The sequence below is a fragment of the Equus quagga genome, chromosome 1 (assembly GCF_021613505.1).
Source record: "Equus quagga isolate Etosha38 chromosome 1, UCLA_HA_Equagga_1.0, whole genome shotgun sequence".
NCBI classification, from domain to species: Eukaryota; Metazoa; Chordata; class Mammalia; order Perissodactyla; family Equidae; genus Equus; species Equus quagga.
In genome coordinates, this window is record NC_060267.1 from 144274815 (window position 1) to 144297720 (window position 22906).

A 22906-nucleotide genomic window follows, 5' to 3' on the forward strand; every position below is an offset into this window, starting at 1 on the left:
TAACCGTTTGCTTATTTCCCTATTTCCCTATTTCCCAGCTCAAATTTCTGAAAGGAGGATCATGCCCAGTCTGCAGAGACCTGATGCTTATGCAATTTTAGAGACTTTCTTTAAGAAAAGAAAAATAAAACATATGAACACAAACCTAGGTTCAGGGACCTGGAGGAGGCCTGGACAGGTGAGGGCCCTGGAGCTTAAAGTATATTTGTCAGGGTGATTCTGCCTCTGCTACAGTCTAATAATAAGGGTTTTTTGGTGGTTGGGGTGGAGGGTGAGCTTCCATGGTACCAAACCTGCTGTTAAAAGTTGATGCCTCATGGGGCCGGCCCCGTGGGTGAGTGGTTAAGTTCGTGCACTCTGCTTTGGTGGCCCAGGGTTTCGCTCGCTTGGATCCTGGGTGCAGACATGGCACCACTCATCAGGCCATGCTGAGGTGGCATCCCACGTAGCATAACCAGAGGCACTCACAAATAGAATACACAACTATGTACTGGGGGGATTTGGGGAGAAAAATCAGAAAAAAAAAAAAGAAGATTGGCAACAGTTGTTAGCTCAGGTGCCAATCTTTAAAAAAAAAAGTTGGTGCCTCTGAGTGTAGCCCCTCTTTCTGCTGTTTTCCTCTTAACCATGCAGGGAAATCCAGTCTTCTCAGAGTGGACTCAACCAACTCTCCATCTCAGGTGTCCCTTTCTTCTTCATCCAGAAGCTGGACCTGGGAGAAGGGAACTTCCCTGGGGCCGTGGGCTAAGAGCCAGGCTCCCTGGAGATCTGCAGGGGGAGGTGCAGGGATGAGTGGATAGTGACCAAGTGGTGATGTAGGGTCCATGTGTTCCTCGTTCCTTGTGTACACAGCTTCCTCAGGGGTCTTACAGGGATAAGGGGCAGCTAGACCCAGCCAAATCTGGGGATTTATGGGGCTCATGGGCCCATGGCCAAATCACCATCTTAAAACTATCAAACCCTTTCCACGGTTCCTAACACGCACCTCTGATGATTTCTGTAAGAAAACTACCTGGAAACATCCGAACATTTTAAGACCCTTGACGTGTAATTTCGTTCAAATGAAATCCATTCAAGTTTCATTCCAGAAAGTTGTACCAATTTACCCTTCCTCCAAAGAGGACACATGCCCACTTTACAGCATCCTCACCAATAATGGGTGCTATCATTTAAAACAATTCTCTTTATTATTTTTCTCTCAGACGAAATGAATAAAAACGCTCTTTATAAAAATTCAAATGTGACAGCAACATATAGTAGAGAAAATGAGAGCCCTGCCAACCAACCATCCAGAGATAATCACCACTAACAATCTGGTGAATATTCATGCAGATTTTTTCTGCGTATATACTAACATATAATTATAATTTTTAAAATTTTAAACAAAATGATGTCACACCACATCTACTTCTTTGAAACTAGCATTTTTGATGTCCCATGTGGATTCTTCTGGGCCTTCTTCTCTATACATTCTCTCTCTAAAACCTCATTCATTCCGTGGCTTTAAAAATATTCTATGGGCTAATGCCTCCTGAATTTATGTCTTCTCTGAGCTCTAGACTTATAAATCCAACTACTTGGTTGACATATCCAGTTGGACATCTCTAAGGCTTCTAAAACAAAACATATCCAAACTGAATTCTTGTTTCTACTCCTCAGGCCTGTGCCTCTACCCCAGCCTTCCTCATTTCAGTAATGTCACTTCCAGCCACTCAGTTTCTAAAGATTGGGTCCTGGGAGTCATCTTTTCCTTGCCATTTCTGTCCCATACAGCAGCAAGTCCTGTTAGTTCCAGCCCCCACACAAGTCTCTCATACACCCACTTCCCCGCCTCTTTGCCTCCGCCTCCCCCTGGACCACTGCAGTGGCTTTGAATGGGAATGGGACTTCTCACCTCCATTCCTCTCTCTGCAGAGCAGCCACAATCAGCTTCTTACAATAAATCGATCAGGCTGCTCCTCCGCTTAGAACACATCAGTGCCTCAGAATAACCTGCATCCGTGCTTCTGGCTGTGGTCTGCCAGGCCCTGTCTTATCCCCCAACTCTCTAACTTCACTCCTCTCATGCCAACCTCTCCTTTCCATCCTGTGCTCTCATCACACTGGCCAGGCACGCTCTCATCAGAGCGCTTTGTGTCTACTGAGCCCTCTTTCTGAAGCTCGCCACCTCCCACTCTGGGCCTGCCTAAATTCTCCTCCTTCTGAATGTATTTAACAATCCAGACTCCTGTTGGTTGTTTCAAACTTTTCAGTGTTACAAACAATAGTGCATTGAACATCTGAATGTATTCAGCTTTGTCCCATCGTCTGGTTCTCTCCTTGGCATGAATTCCCAGAAGTGGAATTGCCACTGGGGAAGGGAATTCTTATATTAAATTTTGGTATGATAATGATAAAATGCCCTGCACAAAATTGTAGTATCTCCACGATCCTGATTTGCCTCCCTTTGCTCATCCTCCCAGGAGAAGCAGCCCCCGGACAAGGAATGGTGCGCGGTGCTTTCCCTGCTGCCCAGCAGGAAGCTGCCTTCTGGGAGTGCACAAGCCTGGAGGCCTGTCCCAGCCTGCCCCCGGCCCTCCAAGTTAAGGGGTTCACGGGGCTGCCTGGTGACTGGTCTCCCCTGCTTCCTTCCTCGTCCATCTATGACTAGTGAGTTGGGGCTGTCTTTCTTGGCTTCCTTTGGCCCCATGTTTATGAAAGCCAACAGGAAAATGCTGCCGTTTTGGACAGAGAGGGTATATTTGCCTAGTTCCCAGAATGGAGGCAGGTTTTTTCATATTTTTATATTCTTTTGCCGGTGTTTCATACTCTTCTGATTTCAAGAATCCTGCTGAGCACTTGTTAAAAATGTAAGTCCCCCTTCTCAGAGATTCTGACTCAGGACCTAGGAGAGAATAGGTTTCAAGAATTTGTGTTTTTCACTGTGTCCCAAGTAATTCTAGTGAACAGGGGGTTTAGAAAATGATTCAAGGGGCCCGGTGGCATAGTGACTAAATTTGCATGCTCCGCTTCAATGGCCTTGGGTTCGAGGGTTCGGATCCTGGGTGCAGACCTACATGCTGCTCATCAAGCCATGCCGTGGCATGTCCTACGTACAAAATAGAGTCAGGTTCTCTATCTGAGATGTTAGCTCAGGGCCAATCTTCCTCACCAAAAAAGGAGAAGGAGAAGGGGAAGGGGAAGGGGAAGAGGAAGAAGAAGAAGAAGAAGAAGAAAATGATTCCATAGGTCATTTCCATGACAAACTAGAAGTGGCCCAGGGTATTCTCTATTGGTATTCACACTACCTTCTTATGCATAAGTCTCACATTTCCTAAAAATATGGCTAAGCTCCTTCCATGGCCAGGCACTGAACTTGGTGCCATACTCACATCACTTCATTTCACCCCAATAGTAGCCATTATGTCACTAAGAGTAATTACCCCTAAGTTACGGCTGAGGAAACTGAGGCTCCCCAAGGTTAGCTGGCTTGACCAAGTCACACAGCTGGAAAGTGGTGGAGCCTGGATTTGAATGCAGAGCTTCTGATGCCAAATCCTAGAGCTTTTCTCAAGCCACCACGCTGACTCCTGTCATTACGACTACTGTGAACCCTTGCTCCTCAAAGTGTGGCTGGCACACCCACATCACCTGCATTATCTGGGAGCTTGTTAGAAATGCAGAACCTCCTGAGTCATCATCTGCATTTTAATGAAATCACCTGGTGATTCTTTTCCCCCCTCAGCTTTACTGAGATGTAATTGACATATAACCTTGTGTGAGTTGAAAGTGTACAACTTAATGAATTGATACACATGTGTATTATGAAGTGTTTACCACAGTGAGGTTGGTTAGCACATCCTTCACCTCACATAATTACCATTTTGTTGTTATGGTGAAAATGTTAAAGCTCTGCTCTCACAGCAAACTTCAACTACACAATACGGTATTGTTAACTACGGTCACCAAGCTGTATGTTAGATCCCCACAACTTATTCATCTTATAACTGCGAGTTCATACCCTCTGACTAACATCTCCCCATTTCCCTTATCCCTCAGCCCCGGCAACCCACTGTTCTCCCTGGTTCTATGAATTTGACTTTTTTAGATTCCACAAGTAAGTGAGATCAAACTGTGTTTGTCTTTCTCTATCTGACTTGTTTCATTTAACATAATGCCTTCCAGGCCCATCCCTGTTGTCACAAATGGCAGGATTTTATAGAGGAATAATATTCCATTGTATATATATATCTCACATTTTCTGCATCCATTCATCCATTGATGGACATTTAGGTTGTTTCCATATCTTGGCTGCTGTGAATAATGCTGCAGTGAACAGGGGCTGCAGATAGCTCTTTGAGAGACTGATTCCATTTCCTTCAGGTGCATACCCAGAAGTGGGGCACCAGGTGACTCTTAATTGCATTAAACTTGAGCAACACTGGGGACGCTGTGGCTCCAGTAGAGGTCACCTGAGAGAGAGAGAGAGAGAAAGAAAACGCTCATGCAGACCCAGGGACGTGTGTACCTTGGAAAGGTCTAATCATTCAAAGGCAGACGCCCTCCCTCAGATACCATCACTTGCACATCCAGTTTCACTCTGGTGGAAAATTGCTCCCAACTAAAGACTCTAACCTTTTTAACCTTCGAAAGTGAATTTGGGTAGGACTGCTCATGTGCCACCAAAAACAAGTCAGCCAGGTGACCGCACCAAGGGAACCATCTCCAGGGACTGGCTGAGCAGCTCACTCAGACATCAGGGCACCAGGAAGTAAATGTTCTTTCTCGTCTGTGGTCCCCGACCTCTGAAATAAGAAATCCCCAGCAAGACATTTCTCTGAACATTTTAAACCAAAGTTTTTATTTATTATGTTCTTTTCTTGAGTTCCTGGATCATAAGAGAGTTTAGCCAATATCATATAACCTCTTTATCTTTTCTGACTTTTGGGTCTTTTCTCTAAAACAAACTCAAACGCAAGCAAACAAATTAGATTAAGTTGTATAAGCAATGTTTAAGGGCCGGCCTTGTTCCGGTCAATACCACCATCTATTGGCCATATTTGGTAGTGCAGCCATGATTTCCACCCCCACCCCCCCCCCGCACCCCCCCGAAATTGGTCAAATTACAAAATACACCTGGGGATTTGTGGTTAAATAAAGCAGTGAAGATATCCTGGCCACACTGTAACAAAGAGAACAAGAAAGTGAAAAAGGAGTGCTATGTTCAAGGAAATGAGTTTATACCTGATATTTCCAAATATAATATTTGAAGAGAGTTTGACCCAAGCAGTGTAGATGAACCGGGTTGAGGAGGATGCTGAGAGCAGGTGCCTATTTCTGCAGATTTGAGCAGGGTGGGTAGACCACAGAGCTCCCCAAGGAGTGGAGAACACCACATTTAACAGAAACTAGAAAATATTTCTTGGTGAATGATAACGAAAATTCTAAATATCAAAACCTCTGGGCTGCACAAGGGGAATTTACATCCTTAAATAATCGAAAAGAAGAGAAGGTAAAAGGTAACGAGCTAAGATTATAACTTTAGAAGTTACAAAAAAGATAGAACAAAAAATGGCACAGAAAGTGGAAAGAAGAAAATAATACAGATAAAGGCAGATATCAATGAAACAGAAAACAAACATTTAATAGGTAGGGTCAAGGAAGACATGGAAGTTGGTTTTTTTAAAAAAATGAAAAGCTGATAAGCCTCTGGCAATACTGATCAAGAAAAAAAGAGAAAAGTTGCAAATAAGAATAAAAGAGGAGCCATAACTACAATGCTATAGAGATTAGGTAGCTCAAGGTCAAAGCTCAGTTTGTCCTCTGAAGGCGACCATAAACCAGGTCTTCTGAGCCCTGCCACAAATCTAACGCGTTTATTCAGCCCCCAGGATTCTGCAGGCCCTGCTTGTAAAGAGACCATTGGAATTCCACTTCAGACCTCAACTCTCCTGCATTTTCACACCATATACCTTACTGATTTCCATAAAGTTAACATGACCAATGTTTTCTCCTTTGATAGATAATAATAAAAGCTAGCATTTATAAAATGCTTACTATTTGCCAAGTATGGTTCACGTCACAAGGGGCGCCTGAGGTTATCATCATCATCTCCATTTTGTAGATAAGGAAATGGAGGTTTGGGACAGAGTAACAAGTGAGCATCGCACAGCCCAAATGAAGTAGTCCTGGGACTTCTTCCGGGCTTGGAGCCTCGTCTGGTCACAGAGCAAGCTGACAGGAGAGCCAGGATAGAATCTAGGCCTTTGACAAAAAGGCAGCTCCAAATGCTGTTTATTTTTCCTCTCCCTCTCCAAATTGAGTGGGGATGTGCTTTGTCACTCTGGGTGAATCCGTGAGTGACGTAGGTGCTAATAGGGCCCTGACTGCTCGAGGGGAGGTCCCCAAGGCCTTGGGGGCCAAGTGGCTTCTAACCCAGTCTCCCTCTCCTACTGGTTTTGGAAACGTCTCTTTAAACAGGCTTTCATCCATTGTTACAAGGCTGTGACTTTTTAATTTTTTTTTTTGAGGAAGATTAGCCCTGAGCTAACTACTGCCAGTCCTCCTCTTTTTGCTGAGAAAGCCTGTCCCTGAGCTAACATCCGTGCCCACCTTCCTCTACTTTATATGTGGGACGCTTACCACAGCATGGCTTTTGCCACGTCCACACCCGGGATCTGAACCGGCAAACCCCGGGCCGCAGAGAAGCGGACATGCGAACTTAACTGCTGCACCACCAGGCCGGGCCCAAGGCTGTGGCTTTTTACTTTTAGGGTCTTCAGGTAAAAACCTGCTGCACCTTAGGGAGAACTGTGGTTCTGCAAATGCCATTTTAATCAGAATGAGCTGCTGACCAAAGTCTCTTGGTTCAATGTGTGATTTCTTTAAGTGTCGTGATTCCTGTGTCATGTAAATTGGGATTCGCAAACTATGGACCTCGGGCCAAATGCAGTCTGTCACTTGTTCCTCCAGAAAGTTAAGAAAGGATGGTTTTTCCATTTTTAAATGGTTGAGGATAAAATCAAAAGAAGAGTAGTATTTTGTGACATGCGAAAGTACATGAAATTGAAATTTCAGTGACCATAAAGGAAGTTTTATTGGCACACAGCCACTCCCTATCTGTGACTATAGTCTCAGGCAGCTTTCCTGCTTCAATGGCAGAGTTAGAGTGGACGCACAGATCATATAGCCTGCAAGCCTAAAATATTCACTATTATTACTTACAGAAAAAATTTGCCAACCCCTGCATTAAATTGTTATACAGGAACTTAGATTTAGAGACTGCTAGCAAGGAAAACAAGCTAAAGAAAATGCTTTCAAAATAAATTCTCTCTTGGGGCTGGCCCCGTGGCCGAGTGGTTAAGTTCACGCGCTCCGCTGCAGGTGGCCCAGTGTTTCGTTGGTTCGAATCCTGGGCGCGGACATGGCACTGCTCATCAAACCACGCTGAGGCAGCGTCCCACATGCCACAACTAGAAGAACCCACAACGAAGAATACACAACTATGTACCAGGGGGCTTTGGGGAGAAAAAGGAAAAAATAAAATCTTTAAAAAAAAAATAAAATAAATTCTCTCTTTCTCCTGGCAGAGGGAAAACCAGTCATTGTGAGAATCTCTGTGACACACAGACAGCTTACTCAGGTTTATCCTGGAGCTGCTCTGCCCTCAGGCACTTGGGGCCGAGGCTTCTGGCTCAGGTTGGGATTTCAGAAGCCAGGGTGAGTGACAGTGCTGGGTTACGTTGTTTAAGGTATTGATATGGCAGGGGAGGAAAACAACTTTTTCTTCTACTCTCCTAGGGTTTCCACTGGGGACCTGTAATCGATCTTCCTGTGACAGAAGACAGATTAACGAGAGAACAACAAACTGAAGTTTGTTAACACGTGCATCTCGCATACAGCTTTGAAGGGCTCGGTGATGAGTAACTCCAAGGGGTGGTTGGAACTTGGGCCCATGTAGCATCTTAGCAAAGAACAATAATTTTGCAGAGAAGTGACAAGAGAAAGGGAGAGGACTGTGAGCTCTAGGGGCAGCAAATTGTGGGAAGGCAAATTTTATATGTGGAAACCAATAAGCAAAGGGGCTAGTTAGTAAGGTTTGTTACGTAGATTCTCCTGGGCCTGTCTCCAGGCTGATAAGGGTCTAGAATTGTCTCCTGTGATTAACTTAACTTCTGTCCTTCCTGGTAGAGAAGGGATGGGGACACTTGTACAAATTTATGTCCTGCTTTTAGGCAAATAGGAGGAGGGCAGAGAGCTTTTCTTGCATCTGCTTCTGTTCAGTTGCCTTTAGCTGGAAATAACCCTTAAGCCAAGGTAGCATGTTTTAGGGTGGCATATTCTGCTACCCTTCATTATGAATTTGAGATTGGGATGCTATGAGCCAGGGAGACAGTTAGGGCATTCAGTCACCCCAGAATCAAGCTCTCCCCACAAGGTCCCTGAGAGAGACCTGTGCACAGGACAGAGCCACCCACATGGGAGGCAAAGTGACAGCTCATAACTAGTTGAAATTTAAGGGACTCTGAATAGCCAAAATAATGTAGAAAAAGAAGATCAAAGTTGGAGGACTCACACTTCCTGGTTTCAAAACTTGCTACAAAGCTATAGTAATTAAGACAGTGTGGTTTTGGCATAAGGACAGATACATAGATCAATGCAATAGAATTGAGAGTCCAGAAATAAACTCTTGTTCATGGCAATTGATTTTTGACAAGGGTGCCAAGACCATCCAGTGGGGGAAAGAGTAAGCTTTTCAACAAATAGTGCTGAAACAACTGGATATTCACGTGTAAAAGAATGAGTTTAGAACCCTACTTTACACCAATACACAAAAGTTAACTAAAAATAAACCAAAGACTTAAATGTAAGATCCAAAACTACATACTCCAAAGGAAAACTACAAATGGGGAATGACGGCCAATGGGTAGGTAATGAAATGTTCTAAAATTGATTGTGGTGATGGTTGCACAACTTTATGAATGTACTAAGACTCCACTGGATTCTACACTTCAATTGTCAAATTTTATAGTATGTGAATTATATCTCAATAAAATTGTTGACAAAAGACAACGTCATACAGGCCTGGATGAATGCGGGTCCAAAGGACCATGATCAGCCTGGCACTCTTCTGTGAGGCTTGGTGGCTTGGGGAGTGAAAGAAGCTTCTGTAGGGTAGGAATCGGAGGGCTGGGGAGGAATCCTAGACCTTTCCACAATGTTTCTTTGGGACTCAACGTGTTTCTCCCTCTTTTCTGAGCCTATTTGTCACTGATTCCATTCCTGAGCAATTCTCCAAGTCACTCAAATCCAATATCTGCCTGATCAAGGATGAGCCCATTGAAGGATTTGCACAGAAGGGTTCCTGGAGCCTAAGCTGCCAGGCCCTGCCTAAGGCTGCAAAAAAATGGATACATTCACACTCTTTAGTGTGATAGTTGAAAACCTTTCAAAGAAGCTTGCCTCTTCCACTAATCTTCCAGCCCAGCCAGACCGCGTGTTTGGGATGCAGGGACAAGGACCCAGTCACATTCACTGCATGATCTAGCTCGCTGCCTGGCCCAGAGAATGTGGCCAACTCCTGTTTGCTGCTGCAAAAGGGGCTGGGAAAAACCTGGCAGGCTCCAGGCTGCCCTCAACCTCTCTCCTGATGGGAGCCCTCCTTCTCCCCGTTCCTGCCAGTCCCGAGGGGCTCAACCTTTCATGACGGCTTTTCTGACTTCTATTGAGCTCCTTCTGTTCTGCCTTCCCTGATGCTTCCCCCGACTCCCCCTTGAGAGTGAGGGCTCCTGTCAGGCAGGCCCCGGCCAAAACAATGCCCACTTTGGCCCTTCCTAACCATGTTTATGAACCTGCTCTCCCAGCCTCAACCAATGACACTCAGAAGGAAGGCAGGGGAGATGGAAGGGCGGCTGACTTTGCACCTCACATGAATGAGCTCCTTTAGCTTCTCACCCTGCCCTGGGAGAGAGGGACTAGTATGCGCAATTGAGCCCTGAGAAGCTCAGTGACTTGTAGTGGGTCCCACACTTCTGAGGGACACCTGGGACTCAAACCCAAGTCTGCCTGGCTCCAAAGTTTGGTTTCCACAAAATGCAATGGAAACACCCTGAATTTCCACACCTGAGTCTGGAGGCAAGGTCCTAGGGAGCAGGGGCTGCCACCACTGGAGGAAGAATAATTAACGACATGGGAAATTGTTCATGAGAGAGAAAAATCCACGACATGGTTTATGGAAGACGATGGACAGACTAATCCTACTTTCATCATAAAAATAATTATACCAAGAATAAAAGTGATCAGGCTATGCACTAAAATGATAATAGTGGTTTCCCTGAATGGCGGAATAACAGACATTTACTTTTTCTTTGTGCTTTTCTAGATTTTCTGATGTTTCCAAAAGATCTGCAAAAATCAAACATTACAGAGATAATAATTAAAAAGTTTAATCTTTCTTTTAAAAAATGTTTACTCTTTCATTTAATGATCTGCAGTTCTAATAGCCCAAAATGTGAAATTGTCTTGCCTCCAAGTGTAGCTAAAGGATATTTTCTCTTTTTTTGAAAGAGATGATATGTACATATTTTTCAAAAATTGATTTGCAAAAAAAGGATAATAACCCTTTGATATATGTTGATAACAATCCCTTTCTAGTTTGTTTTTGTCCTTAAACTTTGTTCATTGTTTTAGATTTTGTTTTGTTTGGCTTTTGCAAAACAGAAATTTAAAAATTTTACCAAATCAATTAATTTTTAAAGGTGGAGGCTATTGAACATTTAGGGAAAAGGAGGAGAAAACCCTGTAATAAACATTATGGGGAAAAAGTCATCCTCAAGCAGAAAAGGCTTTTCTTGCTGACTTGCAAGAGTTCCTTTTATATTCTAGAAACTAGTTCTAAACCTTTTATAGGTTTTAGGCATTGTAACATCTTCTCTTATTGTCTGTTAACTTTGTCTAGTGTGTTTTTAATAGAAGTCTTTAAATTAAAAAATTGTTCTAGATATAATTGACATATAACATATTAGTTTCAGGTGTACAACATAATGATTTGATATTTGTACATATTGCAAAAAAATCTCCACCATAAGTCTAGTTAACATCCATCACCAAGAAATCTTTCATTTTAATGGAGTCCAGATCATCAGTTTGTCCCCTTATAGTTTGTGTTTTGGGGTTCTGTTAAAAAATTCCTTTTCCCCCATACTCAGGGCAGCATTGTTCACAACAGGCAGAAGGTGGAAGCAAGCCAAGTGTCCACCAATGGGTGAATGGATAAACAAAATGTTTAATATGAATACCACGGAATATTTATTACTCAGCTTTAAAAAGGAAAGAAATTGTGACACATGCTATAACACGGATGAACCTTGAGGATGTTATGCCAAGTAAAATAAGTCAACCACAAAAGGAAAAATACTGATTCTGCTCACATGGGGTACCTAGAACAGTTAGATTCACGGAGATAGAAAGTAAAATGGTGGTTGCCAGGAGTGAGGGGAGGGAGGAATTGGGAGTTATTGTTGAATGGGTACAGAGTTTCAGTTTTGCAAGATTCAGAGTTCTGTGGATGGGTGGTGGTGATGGCTGCACAATGATGTGAAGTGCTAATGCCACCGAACTGTGCACTTCAAAATGGTTAAGATGGCAAATTTTATCTTATGTATATTCTACTACAACAAAAATACTCTCCTTTTCCATCTCAAAGTCACAACATATCCTACTCGATTTCTTTGATTACCTTTATATTTTCACCTTTCGCAATTAGGTCTTTAACTCATCTGGAACTCACCACTGTTTATGATGTGAAGTAAGGACCCAACATTTTCTTCATTTAGCTAAATTTCCCAATACCTTCAACTAAATAATCGAATGTTTTCCCCAATGGACATCCATTGCAATGTAGAAAGATTGTGATAAGAAGATAACTAAGTCTCATCCAGCATCCGGGCAGGCGAGGGCACTAGGATAATGTTGGCAAATGGCAAGGGGGCCTAGAATCCAGGTCTTTCCAAGGCCCAGGTAGAACGTGCCTCTGCCAGGCATTCTGTCAGCTTTCTTCCTCCTGGAACTAAGTTCCTCTCCTCTTCCCCCACTCCAGGGGAGATAGCATGAAAGAGAGAAGGGGTAAGGAGATGGTTTGCCAGGAATAATTGTGTTCAAACAACCCTATGACAAAAATCTTAGCCGCTTCTCATTTCAGGGATGCACAGGCTCCAAATGCCTTCAAAATTGAGAACGATCCACAGCTACATCATGCGATACTTAGATGAGAATTTCCCAAAGGTTGAGTGAAGGTCAGAGGAAGGGAAATTGTCATTTGTTCAACAAGTATTTATTGAGCATGTATGGTGTTCGAGACCCCGTTCTAAGCACTGGGGGTAAAAGATAGAGAGGTGTCCTTAGTTGGGTTCCCCAGAAAGCTGTGATAAGGATGTAAGTGCAAGTAGCTTATTTGGAAGGTGATCTCAGAAAGCACTGGTATAGGTATGGGGAAATGAGACAGGAAATGGAAGGAAGCAAATAAAGGGCACTTTATTGACCATTATGGGTAACCGAGGTCCAAGCTTACCGGGGAAGTCTAGAAGCCAGTACAGAACATGCTTCCAAGTTTTCTCACCTGAGAGTAAGGGGTCTAGGATACTTATACACCAATTCCCATCAGTCCTTGGTTGAGGGCTGATCGGGCAGAGGGTGGGGGGTAGGTGGTAATCCCCTGGTACTTCCACCCTGCTCTGTGTCGGCCCAGTGTGCTCCTGTGGCCAGAAAAAGTCCTCAAGCAAAGGTCACAGATGCTTGCAGTTGGAGCATCCGGTGAACATGCACAGGAATGGTGAGTGCCAAGGAGATATGGGGGAGGCACTGACAGCATCTCTTACAAGCGTCTCTTGCATACCTTACATGTTAGTGGTGGGGAGATGGAAAGTAAACCGGCAAAAACAAATAATGAATAAGGTATTTTTGGATAAATATAAGTATTACGAAGAAAACAAAATACAGGCTGCTTTGTCAGCAATGGTGGTGGGAGCTTATTTAGACTTGGTAGTTACGGATGGCCTCCTTGATGTTTGAGCTAAAATTGAAGGACAAAAAGAGAGATGGAGGGGCTGGCCCCGTGGCCAAGTGCTTGGGTCCATGTGCTCTGCTTCGGTGACCTGGGATTTCACTGGTTTGGATCCTGGGTGCTGACATGGCACTGCTCATCAAGCCATGCTGGGGTGGCATTCCACGTAGCAGAGCCAGAGGCACTCATGACTAGAGTATACAACTATGTTCTGGGGGGCTTTTGGGGGGAGAAGGAGGAGGGGGAGGAGGAGAAGGGGAAGGGGGAGAATGAGGAGGAGGAGGAGGAGAAGGAGGAGGAGAAAGATTGGCAGCAGATGTTAGCGCAAGTGCCAATCTTTAAAAAAAAGAAGGGGAGATGGAGAGTGGGCAGAGCATCCCAGGCAAAGTAACACGGAGCGCAAATGCACTAAGGTAGGAGACCGGTGTGACTGGAAGCATAGTGAAGAGTTGAGCGGTAGATAACAAGAACAGAAGGTAGGCAGGAAACACACCATTGGGATCCTGTAAGCCACTGTAATACGTCTGGAATTAATATTAAGTGCAGTGAGAAGCCTTTAGAAGATTTTGTGAAGAGAACTGACATAATCTCATCTGGATTTTATAAAGAATCCTAGGCTTCTGAGTGGTCAATGGATACAAGACGACCAGTCCAGGGGCTATTGCAACAGTCCAGGCGAAAGACAACAGTGGCTTGAACTAGGCTGGACTGGTCCAGAGATGCAGAGTGTGGGGAGGATTGACGTAGATATAGTTTGCAACTAGAAACAATAAGAATTGATTAGATTGCATGGGGGTACAGGCAGTAAAGGTAAGATTCAAAGATGATTAAGTTTTGGGCTTTGGGTATTTTGTGGATGGTGGTCCCATCTACTTAGATGACGCAGACTGGGAAAAGAGACTGGGGTGGAAGATAGAGTCAATCTTTCTATTTCAGTCATGTTAATTTTGAGATGCCTGTTATATCCAAATGGTTGCCAACCAGGCTGCTTAGTCAGCTGAAGGGAATATGAGATCAAAAGAGGTTTTCTTTCCTTCTATTTGAAATCTGGGAGATATTCTATCTGATTAAAATAATCCAATTGAGAGGAAGAAATTGATGATTCAGAAAAAAGAGGGTAATTATAGTGGTAATTCATGGAGAAGAAGGGATGGTACCCAGGACACAAACGGAGGGGTTGGTTTTGACAGGAGCAAGTACACTTCATCCATCACAAACAGGAAAGAAGACAGAGTATGCGCCATTGCCCAAGATGGGAAGATTTGGAGGTGGGAACATGAGGGAGCTTCAAGCATCTCAATGATGCATGAGGCAAAGCCTTCAGCTGTGCAAGGAGGATGGGGGCAAAGGGAAAGAGAGAAAACCATTGTCTTCCTCTATCCACCGTCAGCTGTTCTGTGCAGATATGGAGTAAGCAGTTGAGTTTAACAAAGGTTGAGTCTTGACAAATGAGTACAAAGGAAGGAGAGAGAATCCAAGGAGATGAGGGCATTTGCAAGAAGGTAATTATGATGGTAGGCCCCAGAGTTTGCTGGCTCATGGAGTCTGTGAGAATTACATGCTGATACATGAATAGCACTCATAGCCCTAGGTTACAAATGTTGAAAAGAGATTAGCCATTTTTACTTTTACTGCCAGGGATGCAAGAAAATGAGGGACAATGCTTGGTAAACGTGGAAAGGGTCAAAGGATCTGTTGTTAGAGTAAATTTTCTGAAGTAATACCTCCCAATACGTCTCCGGGGGGATTCCCTGGTCAGGCACCCGTCTCATAATGCTGACATGTAGAATCAAATTTCTAAATTCCCAGGTTCCCACTGAGCTCCCATGAGGCCTCGCCTACTTGTGAAGGTGAGATCTGCCAGAGGCTCTCTAAGTGAGTCCATCACTAACGACTGGTCTTCCAAATGAGTCCTATTCTGGTTTCTTCAGGCCTAATGGAATGGTATCATGTATGGTGGACTTAGGGGCTTGTAAGGAATCCAGTCACTACTTTTCCCAGACAAGTGACCTTCTAAATGGGTGTGCCTCCAGCAGAAAAAAAGGCACACTAACCTGTGTATTGTCTAAGACAGAGGTTTAAGTTGAGAGCACTATATCTTTAGGTTGCGTGTATGTGTGTGTGTAAAACTCCAGATTAAGTTCCTCAAAAGGTGACAATTTAGAAGTAGCCTTGATTGTTCTCTAGCTTAATCATCCATTCTCTGGAGGCCATAAACAGATGTCTCTGTTTACATTTGAATTAAATTCCTTCTAATAACATTGTGGGAGATACTAGGTAAGCTGGCTTTATACATCCCCAGGGCCAGACCATGAAAGCATTTTCCTGTCTCTCCCAGGTAAAAGCAAATTGCAATAGGTTTTTACGGATTGCAATGCTAAAGGATTGGCTACGTCAATTTCTGCCTAACATTTGAGGGATGACAAAATTAAATCTGTCAGCTGGTGCTTTAATGATGCCTGCAACAACTGAAACCTCCTGTAATTTAAAGTGAACTGCCAGGAGCTATCAAGTTTTTTAAGTGGCCACAAGGGGGTGTGAAAGGACTACATACTCACCCTAATCATCCTTCCCCCCCACCCCTTCAAATGCTTATTTAACAGTTCATCACTCCTTGGATGCCGTATGATGTTTCAGTTCAACAGTCTTGGTCTACCAAGTAGGTTGTTAGTGGGCTCCATAGTCTCATCTGAATATCGGGGTAATGTTTCCTGAGTTATTAACAAGTCAATGGCAATGAAGCACCCCGAGTGGACGTTTGTGACCAGAGTGGATGGGCCTTTTTTCTACTTTAAGGGATTATCTCTGCCCAAATCTTGACGTCTTCCCCACAGAATCTGTCACAGTTGACATGGATTGAAGTACTTTCTGATTCCATCTCCACTTTCCAGTCTGTGCGTTGTTCCTTGCCCAATGGACTCAGGAGGTGGGGTCTGGGGTCCTGATAAGAATCAGTGGAGAACACAGAGACAAACCCAAGGGTTACAGCTAGCCTCCTTCTAAGACCATTCTGTAGGCCCAGAGGCCCTTCATAACCCCCATGCTAGAGCAGAGGCTGCAGCTGAAACCCAGCTTGGGGGTCAGATCACTTAGATGCCCAGTAGGGGATTCTGGCTTTGAACTTTAGTCCTCTCTTGTGCATTGAATGCATGGCGCATCTCTCTAATTGCTTTTTGCATGAAAACAAGTCCGTAGGTTGTTCACTAGTTTGAGATGAAGGCACCACCACGATTCAGACAGTGCCCTCAGTTCACCATGGCAGATCTATTGCTGCTCCTGCTGGGTTCAAATCAGACTGATGAACTAATTGGTGAGCCACCTGACCCACACTGGCACCCTCACAGCCAATACTGAGTTTAATTTGTCATTTCAGTTCTCTCTGTAGGTCAGAGACTCCCTACAGGTCTGTCATTTAGCACAATGCTTGGATTAGGAACAGCCGAGGACAGTTTGGCATTCCCTCCTGTACAGACACTAATTCTACTCTGAATGCTTTTCCAGGAGTGAAGAAATGCAGCCATTCCTCCTATTTATGCCTTTTCTTTACCCAAGCTTCTGTTATCCAGATTAAAAGGGAGTTAAAGGCCTGCATAGCCACAGGAAAGAAGCAGTCAGTATTGAAGGTCCCTTACACGGCTTTGCTCCTGCTAAATTCTACCTGATTCACTTGCCCCCTGGATCCTAGACGAGCAGTGTTGCCTGGCTGTCATCTGCCTGTCAAGCGAGGGTAGCTGGTTGCAGTCCACTGCAAATGAGGATTCCCTTGGTTTGTTACAACAGGGCCAGGCCTCCCTGGTTTCCTTCCCACAAGGAATCCTGGCTTGGTACAGGGAATCCTCACAGGCCCAATGGAACCAGTCTGTGCGGGCAATCTAATGAGGCTGATTTTTCCTGTGCTGTAATTATCCACTTCTTTAGCTGCAGCCCAGCTGGTGACAGGTGGCACACACCAGTCTGTTACCATTCTGTATTTCTCAAGCTATTTTGGTTAACTGCCATCCCAACTGGGACTAGAAGTGTTCTTCCATATGATGAGAGCTGCCGCCTTTCTCCGATGGTTCAGAGGGCAGCCACTATTACTCAAGTTCCTAAGCAGGTAGAGCAGACTGCTTCCCCAGGCTTTCCTGTGCCTCAGGGCAGCCAAGATTGAAGGGCAGAGGACATCATTACTAGCAGCACTTTACTCCAAACCGTGCCTCTACCAAAGGTCAATTTCCTAATGGCTTCACCAGGACCTCTGCCAAGTCAAGAGGTTCAGGGAAAAATCTATTTGTCCTCTACTTAACATTTTTCATTTTGCACCCTGCAAGTACAAACCACTAATGAACCTATAAATCAAAATCTTCCCACATGGGAGACTTTGGCTAGTTACTTTTGTTGCATTTTAAAGACAGTCTGTTTTCCCGCCTCAGTTACACAATGCCACCTAGTCCCTTTTTGCCCCTGAAGCAGACAAGAGCTGAGCAGTTAGCCCTGCCCCAATGCTCTCAGGTACCTCTGAAGTTCCCAGACAGCTTTCCCACGAGGGTGATATTCCAACTTTATCCTTTGGCTAGTCTCAGTAAAACTGCAGAAATCTGTAGAGATTCTTAATTATGTCCTTTATTTCCATTGCATTGCTCAAAGACAAGAAGGAAGGAAAGGGTACATGATCTGTTCTTATTAAAGGATGGAACCTGCCCTACAGGTGACAAGTCCAATCAGGTGTCTAGGGCTCACAGACTTAAGTTGCTCCTCACAAAATCCAGCGAGAAGTCTTGCTCAAGGCTTTTGATCCCATCCACTGGGAGTGGCCTGACACATGATGCAATGACTGAGAGCTTATCTGTGGGTGCCAAGATGAGGGGCTTTGTCTTCCCATCTACGAAGCTTCCCTTGTCTACCTTCTTTGTTCAGTCAGTCTCTCTTAATAGACAATTCTTTTCTGGGCATTAGCTTGGCTCTCAGTAAATGACAAGGCAACACTTGAATGCATACGTTCAAGTCAGCTTCTGCTTTAGCATTTTCATAAACTACTGCCATGGCACCTTTCAACTAGAGGTGGAATCATGACAAAATGTTACAGGAAGAAAAGTAAGGGTGTCCCAGGAAGTTGGAAAACTCTCCCAAACCTCTGCATCTTCTTGGTCAATTATATTGATGTTTTTCAGAAATGACCTTAACAACATTGGCACTATATTCTGGTGTACTCACTTCTTAATAGTCTCATTCTTTCTTGGAGGTAGGACGGGATGAGAAAACAAAACCTGTTACTTAGGTGTCTTTCAGAGGTAAACTCTGCGGGGGCTGATTTTGTTGTTCCAAAAGCACTATCAAGATAGGGGCAAGGGTTCAGCTGGTACAGAATGTAATGACCCAAGTGAGAGAGGTGTCTCACACCATCATTATCCTAAAAAGTGTGCACTTGCAGGTGCATTTGTCTTGGCTAAATGGTTTTAATGACATGGCTGGTATAACTGAGCAAATAATTACTACTCAGTAAAAAGTAGAAGTCTGGAACTCAAAATAAACTGCAGAATTCTCATAATTAAGAACTGTAAATCATACTATTTCTCATACCACTCCCAACCCCCATGCATTATCACTTGTGGCTCTCACTTCCTTTAGTGGCACACACACACCAAACCATGATGTAGCGAAAGAACATGGCTTTTCTGGCTGGAAGCCCTGGGCTGGCATCCTAACTCTGTCACTTCCTGGCATTCTAGTGAAGTTAACCTGAACCCCAATGTTCTTTCTGTAAGACAGCGATACCACCTACTCATGCACACTTGCAGGGCAGTGTCTGTAACTGAATTTTACGTCAGCCTACAGTATTATCTGGCACGTAAGGACAGACTTAAGTTGGCAGCCCAGTAACATAACCAATAAAAATATATAAAAGAATTCTATGTGCTAACACTCAGGGTCAAACTATATGCCATTCTTTTAAAAAAATTTAACATACATTCTGACAAATTCTTGGCTCTGCTTGAGTTTACACTCCTGTTTGTATGCTTATTTTTAAGTCAGTAAATGAAGAACACAAGCTACAGGTAAGAAAGTTCTCCTTGAGCTTTGGGTTTAACAGCAGCTGAAGCTAATTAGAAAGAATACTTGCTGAATGAGAACTCCAATTATGAAAGACAAAACATATGTGTATCTTACTTGCTTAGATCTGGGAACCTAACTGCTCACAAAAGGATTCGTATTTTTTTTTATTGTTAAGCTGCAACATACATGGTTTAATACAACAAAAAACATTTAATCAAGTGAAAAGTAATAAACTGAACAGTAACAAATAAACACTCAAAACAAAATATTTTCCATTGGAAACATGTTAAGATGAATACGGGGCTGTGTTACCATCTTACCGCAATTTTCTTATGTGTTACTAGCCTACATACCCCATGTTTTCTGGAATCATGCAGATGTGAATGGAAGTTTGAATGATTAAATAAATGAAAAGTCCATTTACTGCAGAGAATCATCTCACAAGGCAGCCAGACTGGGTTTAGAGAACAAAATTATTCAAGAAATTCTCCACGTATTTAGGTTCATTTTAGAATCCATGAACCTTAAGCTGTTCCTCCTTGACAATGCCAACCTGCAAAATAAAATTTTATTTAGCAAAATCACTCTAAGGACTATATAAAGTCATGCCTAAGAAAACATGGAGTAGTCACTAAAAAGAGTCCTTGTTAATAACTTGTTGCAACACTATTATTTGTGGCATTAACTGTTAATAACAAACAATTCAACACATATTTGAATACCATGTCTTATCAGAAAACACTGTGTAGATACAGGAATGATCAGGTCATTCTAATGGTAAAAACCTGATAAAGGTCCTACTGCCTAGTTAATAAGTACCAACTCTGTATTTCACTAACTAAAATACTTCATTCAGATGATTTTTTACTAAGCAGGAAATAATTCACGGTGCCCTCAAATACAATTTTAGGAGCAATCTCAAGGTTATACATAAAGCACCCAATCACTCACCTCCAAGAGAAACTGGCAAATGTTTTTCCTTTGGTCACCTTGAAGCTGAATAACCTCTCCGTATTCGGGATGTTCAATCACAGTACCATTACAGGCAAATTTCTGGAGAAGTATATAAATGTTCAACATAGCTGAGTCAAATACAGTGAGGCTTTACTTTCACCCTAAGACTAAAATTAACGATTTCAGTAGGCTTGATTATTTAAGAAACAGGTTTTGGCTCTTGTGATGCCCAACACTCCCAGATTAACTTAAACATGAATCAGCAGGTCCTATAAAGGAAACGATTTTACCTGGAACATCAAATACTAAATATTTCACTTTTACTTTGCTTGAAAGGAAAGTAAACCCTATTCTAAGATGAGAGACCAGACATAAATATCTGGGTGTTAAGAGAATGAATGCAGCTTTCTTGGGTCCAATCGGTGTCACCCACACTGATAAAGTCAAGTAAAGGTGTAAGCCACAATCCTATTCCGAGGCGTGCATCAGTAACTATATTTTAATCTCTTCTTCCTAACACCTTTACCTTTTTGAAAGCTTTCACAAGTTTCTTTTTGTCATAATCATCTGCAATGCCCTGAACAGTAGTCAGCGTCTTTCTGCCGTTCCGTTGCTGGATTCTTATATGAATGTAATCCTCAGTCCCTGCCGGGAGTAAGTCGTCACCCTTAGTTGCATCAGCAAAGGGGTCTGCAAGGGGATACAAAAAATTTCAAAGCAGAAAAACACCTTTTAGTAAATAATTTGCAGATATAAAGTAAGATACAATCTAGACAGTCAGCTAAGAAGGTTCTAGTGCCTATGCTTTTTCTGCGGGTGGGGATGGGGGTGGGGTATTCATAAAACCTCCAAGGTACTCTCACAAGAGAAATTTAAACAGGGATGTCCATTGATATTTGAACAGACAAACGTGGTGACAAGTAGATACTGTTATCGTCGAACACAGTTTTCTAATGAAACATTTTAGAACCTTAATTTTATAGCCACTGTAAAAACGTGCGTCATCTCGATTACATTCTGACAACAGAAACATTCAAACATGCCCACCCCAATCACTGAACCGTAATTGTGCTTTGCAAAAAGTAAAGTAATATCTACCCCCATCTATCAAGAGGCGTAATTTCATGAATTACTACGCCAGAAGAGAAGACTGGACGCCTGCCCTGTGACAGATCGGAGGCCTGGACCCGCTTCTTTTACTAAATGCCCCCACGAGCTGCTCCAAAACAGCTCCGCCTTTAATGGACGCCGAGCCCCGAGCCCCCCGGCCCGGCGGCGCCCTCCGAGCAGCGGGGCAGGTCCGGGAGCAGCGGAGCAGAGGTGTCAAAGGGCAGAAGCGAGGCAGGGGCCGGGTCAAGGTCCGGGCAGGGCGGCAGGGTCTGCGGCCGTCCTCGGGGAGAGGGTCGCCGGGGGGCCAGTCGCCATTTTCCGGGCGCCGAGACAAAGCCCCACTCGGGGTGCGGGGAGGGCAGAAGGGGGCCCTCGGGGGCGGTGGTCGCGGCGGGTGGCCAGCCGGCCGGGAGGCGCGCGGGGGAAGGGAGGGGCGGCGGCGATCGGGTCTTACCGAAAGATTGGAGGTTCTGGATAGTGGACATGCGATACTAGTGTGAGGCCGGAGAGGGGGTAAAATTCCTGCGGGGCCCGCCCGGATCAGAGTCAGGAGGCTGTAGCGGCGAGAAAACGGAAATAAATAAGGAAACGGTGCACCCGGGGGCTGGGATGCGCTGGGGCGGCGGCGGCGGCGGAAGCCGGGAGGAGGCAGGAAGAGGCGAAGGAGGAGGCGGAGGAAGAGGCGGCGGCGACGGATGCGAGCACGCGAGAGAAGAGGCGGCGCTGCGGCTTCTCCCACAAAATGGCCGACGGAGGCTATTTAGCCGCGCCCGCCGCCCCTCCCACGTGACCCTCCCGCGCCAGGCAACCTGGGACTTGTAGTTTTGCCCGAGGCGACGGAGCCTGGAAAGCCGGGACCCGGCAGGCTTCCGCGACCGCAAATCCCAGCAGGCAGTGCGCCCTTCAGCGCCGGCCCCAGGGCCGGGAAGGGTCCAGGGGGCTGGGATTTATCCGGTCAGAGCTCGCGGGTCTGGAGCTGCCGGCTCGGTGTCCTCGCTCGCTGTTCCTTGACTTCTCTTCTCTCGCCGTACAGTGGCGGCACCGAGGAGTCGGTGCTGGGGGGATAATCTCCATTAGTCACCCTCCAGGCTCGGGGTAATGTAAGTCAAATCGGGGTGCAGGAGCAAAACAAGCCCCTTAGCCCCGGCTTTCGACTCGTCGGCCGCGCCTCAGCACTTCCTGCATCGACATTGCACTCCTCCCCAACCCTCGTCCGTTGCAGGAGCCGTGTTAGTCACCACGAACGCTAGAGGTGGGCGCCTCCGGCCCAGGGTGGGGCCCCCCTCCGATTCCCAAGCGCGGTGGTTCTAAAGCTCCAGCGTGCATCTCCCGGAGGACTTCATAAAACACAGATTGACAGACCCCGGAGTTTCCTTTTCAGGAGGTCTGGGCTCTGACCCCAGAATTTGCAAATCTAACAAGCTGCCAGGAGATGCAGATGCCGCTCATCTAGGCCCATGCTTCAGAACCACTGCCCAGCTTCCCCAGGGGCCTGGCATCCAGTAGGGCCAGGTAATACCAGAAAACCAGCCTGTCAACCTGAACACAGAACTTTGAACAGGATGGGCGTCAGTTATACGTGGAAGATGAGCTCAGCAAGTAGGTTAATTGATAGTCAGGTATCACAACTGTAATCTTTCTCAAGCTACACACACAGAAAAACAAACCTGAGACTTTGGGAATGGGCTCACCCAGGCAGTTGCTTAATTGTCAAACTTGGTTGGCTTTCTGGAAGCAAAGAGATAGACTAAAATTTAGGGATTCTTAACC

At 44.7% G+C, this 22906-nt stretch overlaps 1 protein-coding gene across 1 annotated transcript; it reads right to left on the reverse strand.

Moving 5' to 3' along the window:
- Positions 1 to 19219: 19219 nt before the first annotated feature.
- EIF1B (eukaryotic translation initiation factor 1B) lies at positions 19220 to 21877 on the reverse strand. The gene is made up of 4 exons (XM_046640109.1): positions 21591 to 21877; positions 20553 to 20716; positions 20024 to 20125; positions 19220 to 19625 (listed from the first exon to the last, which is right to left on the reverse strand). Exons 1-4 carry the CDS (start codon positions 21619 to 21621, stop codon positions 19581 to 19583), a joined length of 342 nt encoding a protein of 113 aa, XP_046496065.1. The 5' UTR covers positions 21622 to 21877; the 3' UTR covers positions 19220 to 19580.
- Positions 21878 to 22906: the final 1029 nt, after the last annotated feature.

Excerpts from the sequence above, each read along its gene's own strand:
- EIF1B (XM_046640109.1), bottom strand. The coding sequence starts at position 21,621 with ATGTCCACTATCCAGAACCTCCAATCTTTCG. Across the intron at positions 20,126-20,552 it reads TTGTGAAAGCTTTCAAAAAG|AAATTTGCCTGTAATGGTAC; the intron begins GTAAAGGTGTTA and ends ATACTTCTCCAG. Across the intron at positions 19,626-20,023 it reads TTTGCCAGTTTCTCTTGGAG|GTTGGCATTGTCAAGGAGGA; the intron begins GTGAGTGATTGG and ends TTTATTTTGCAG.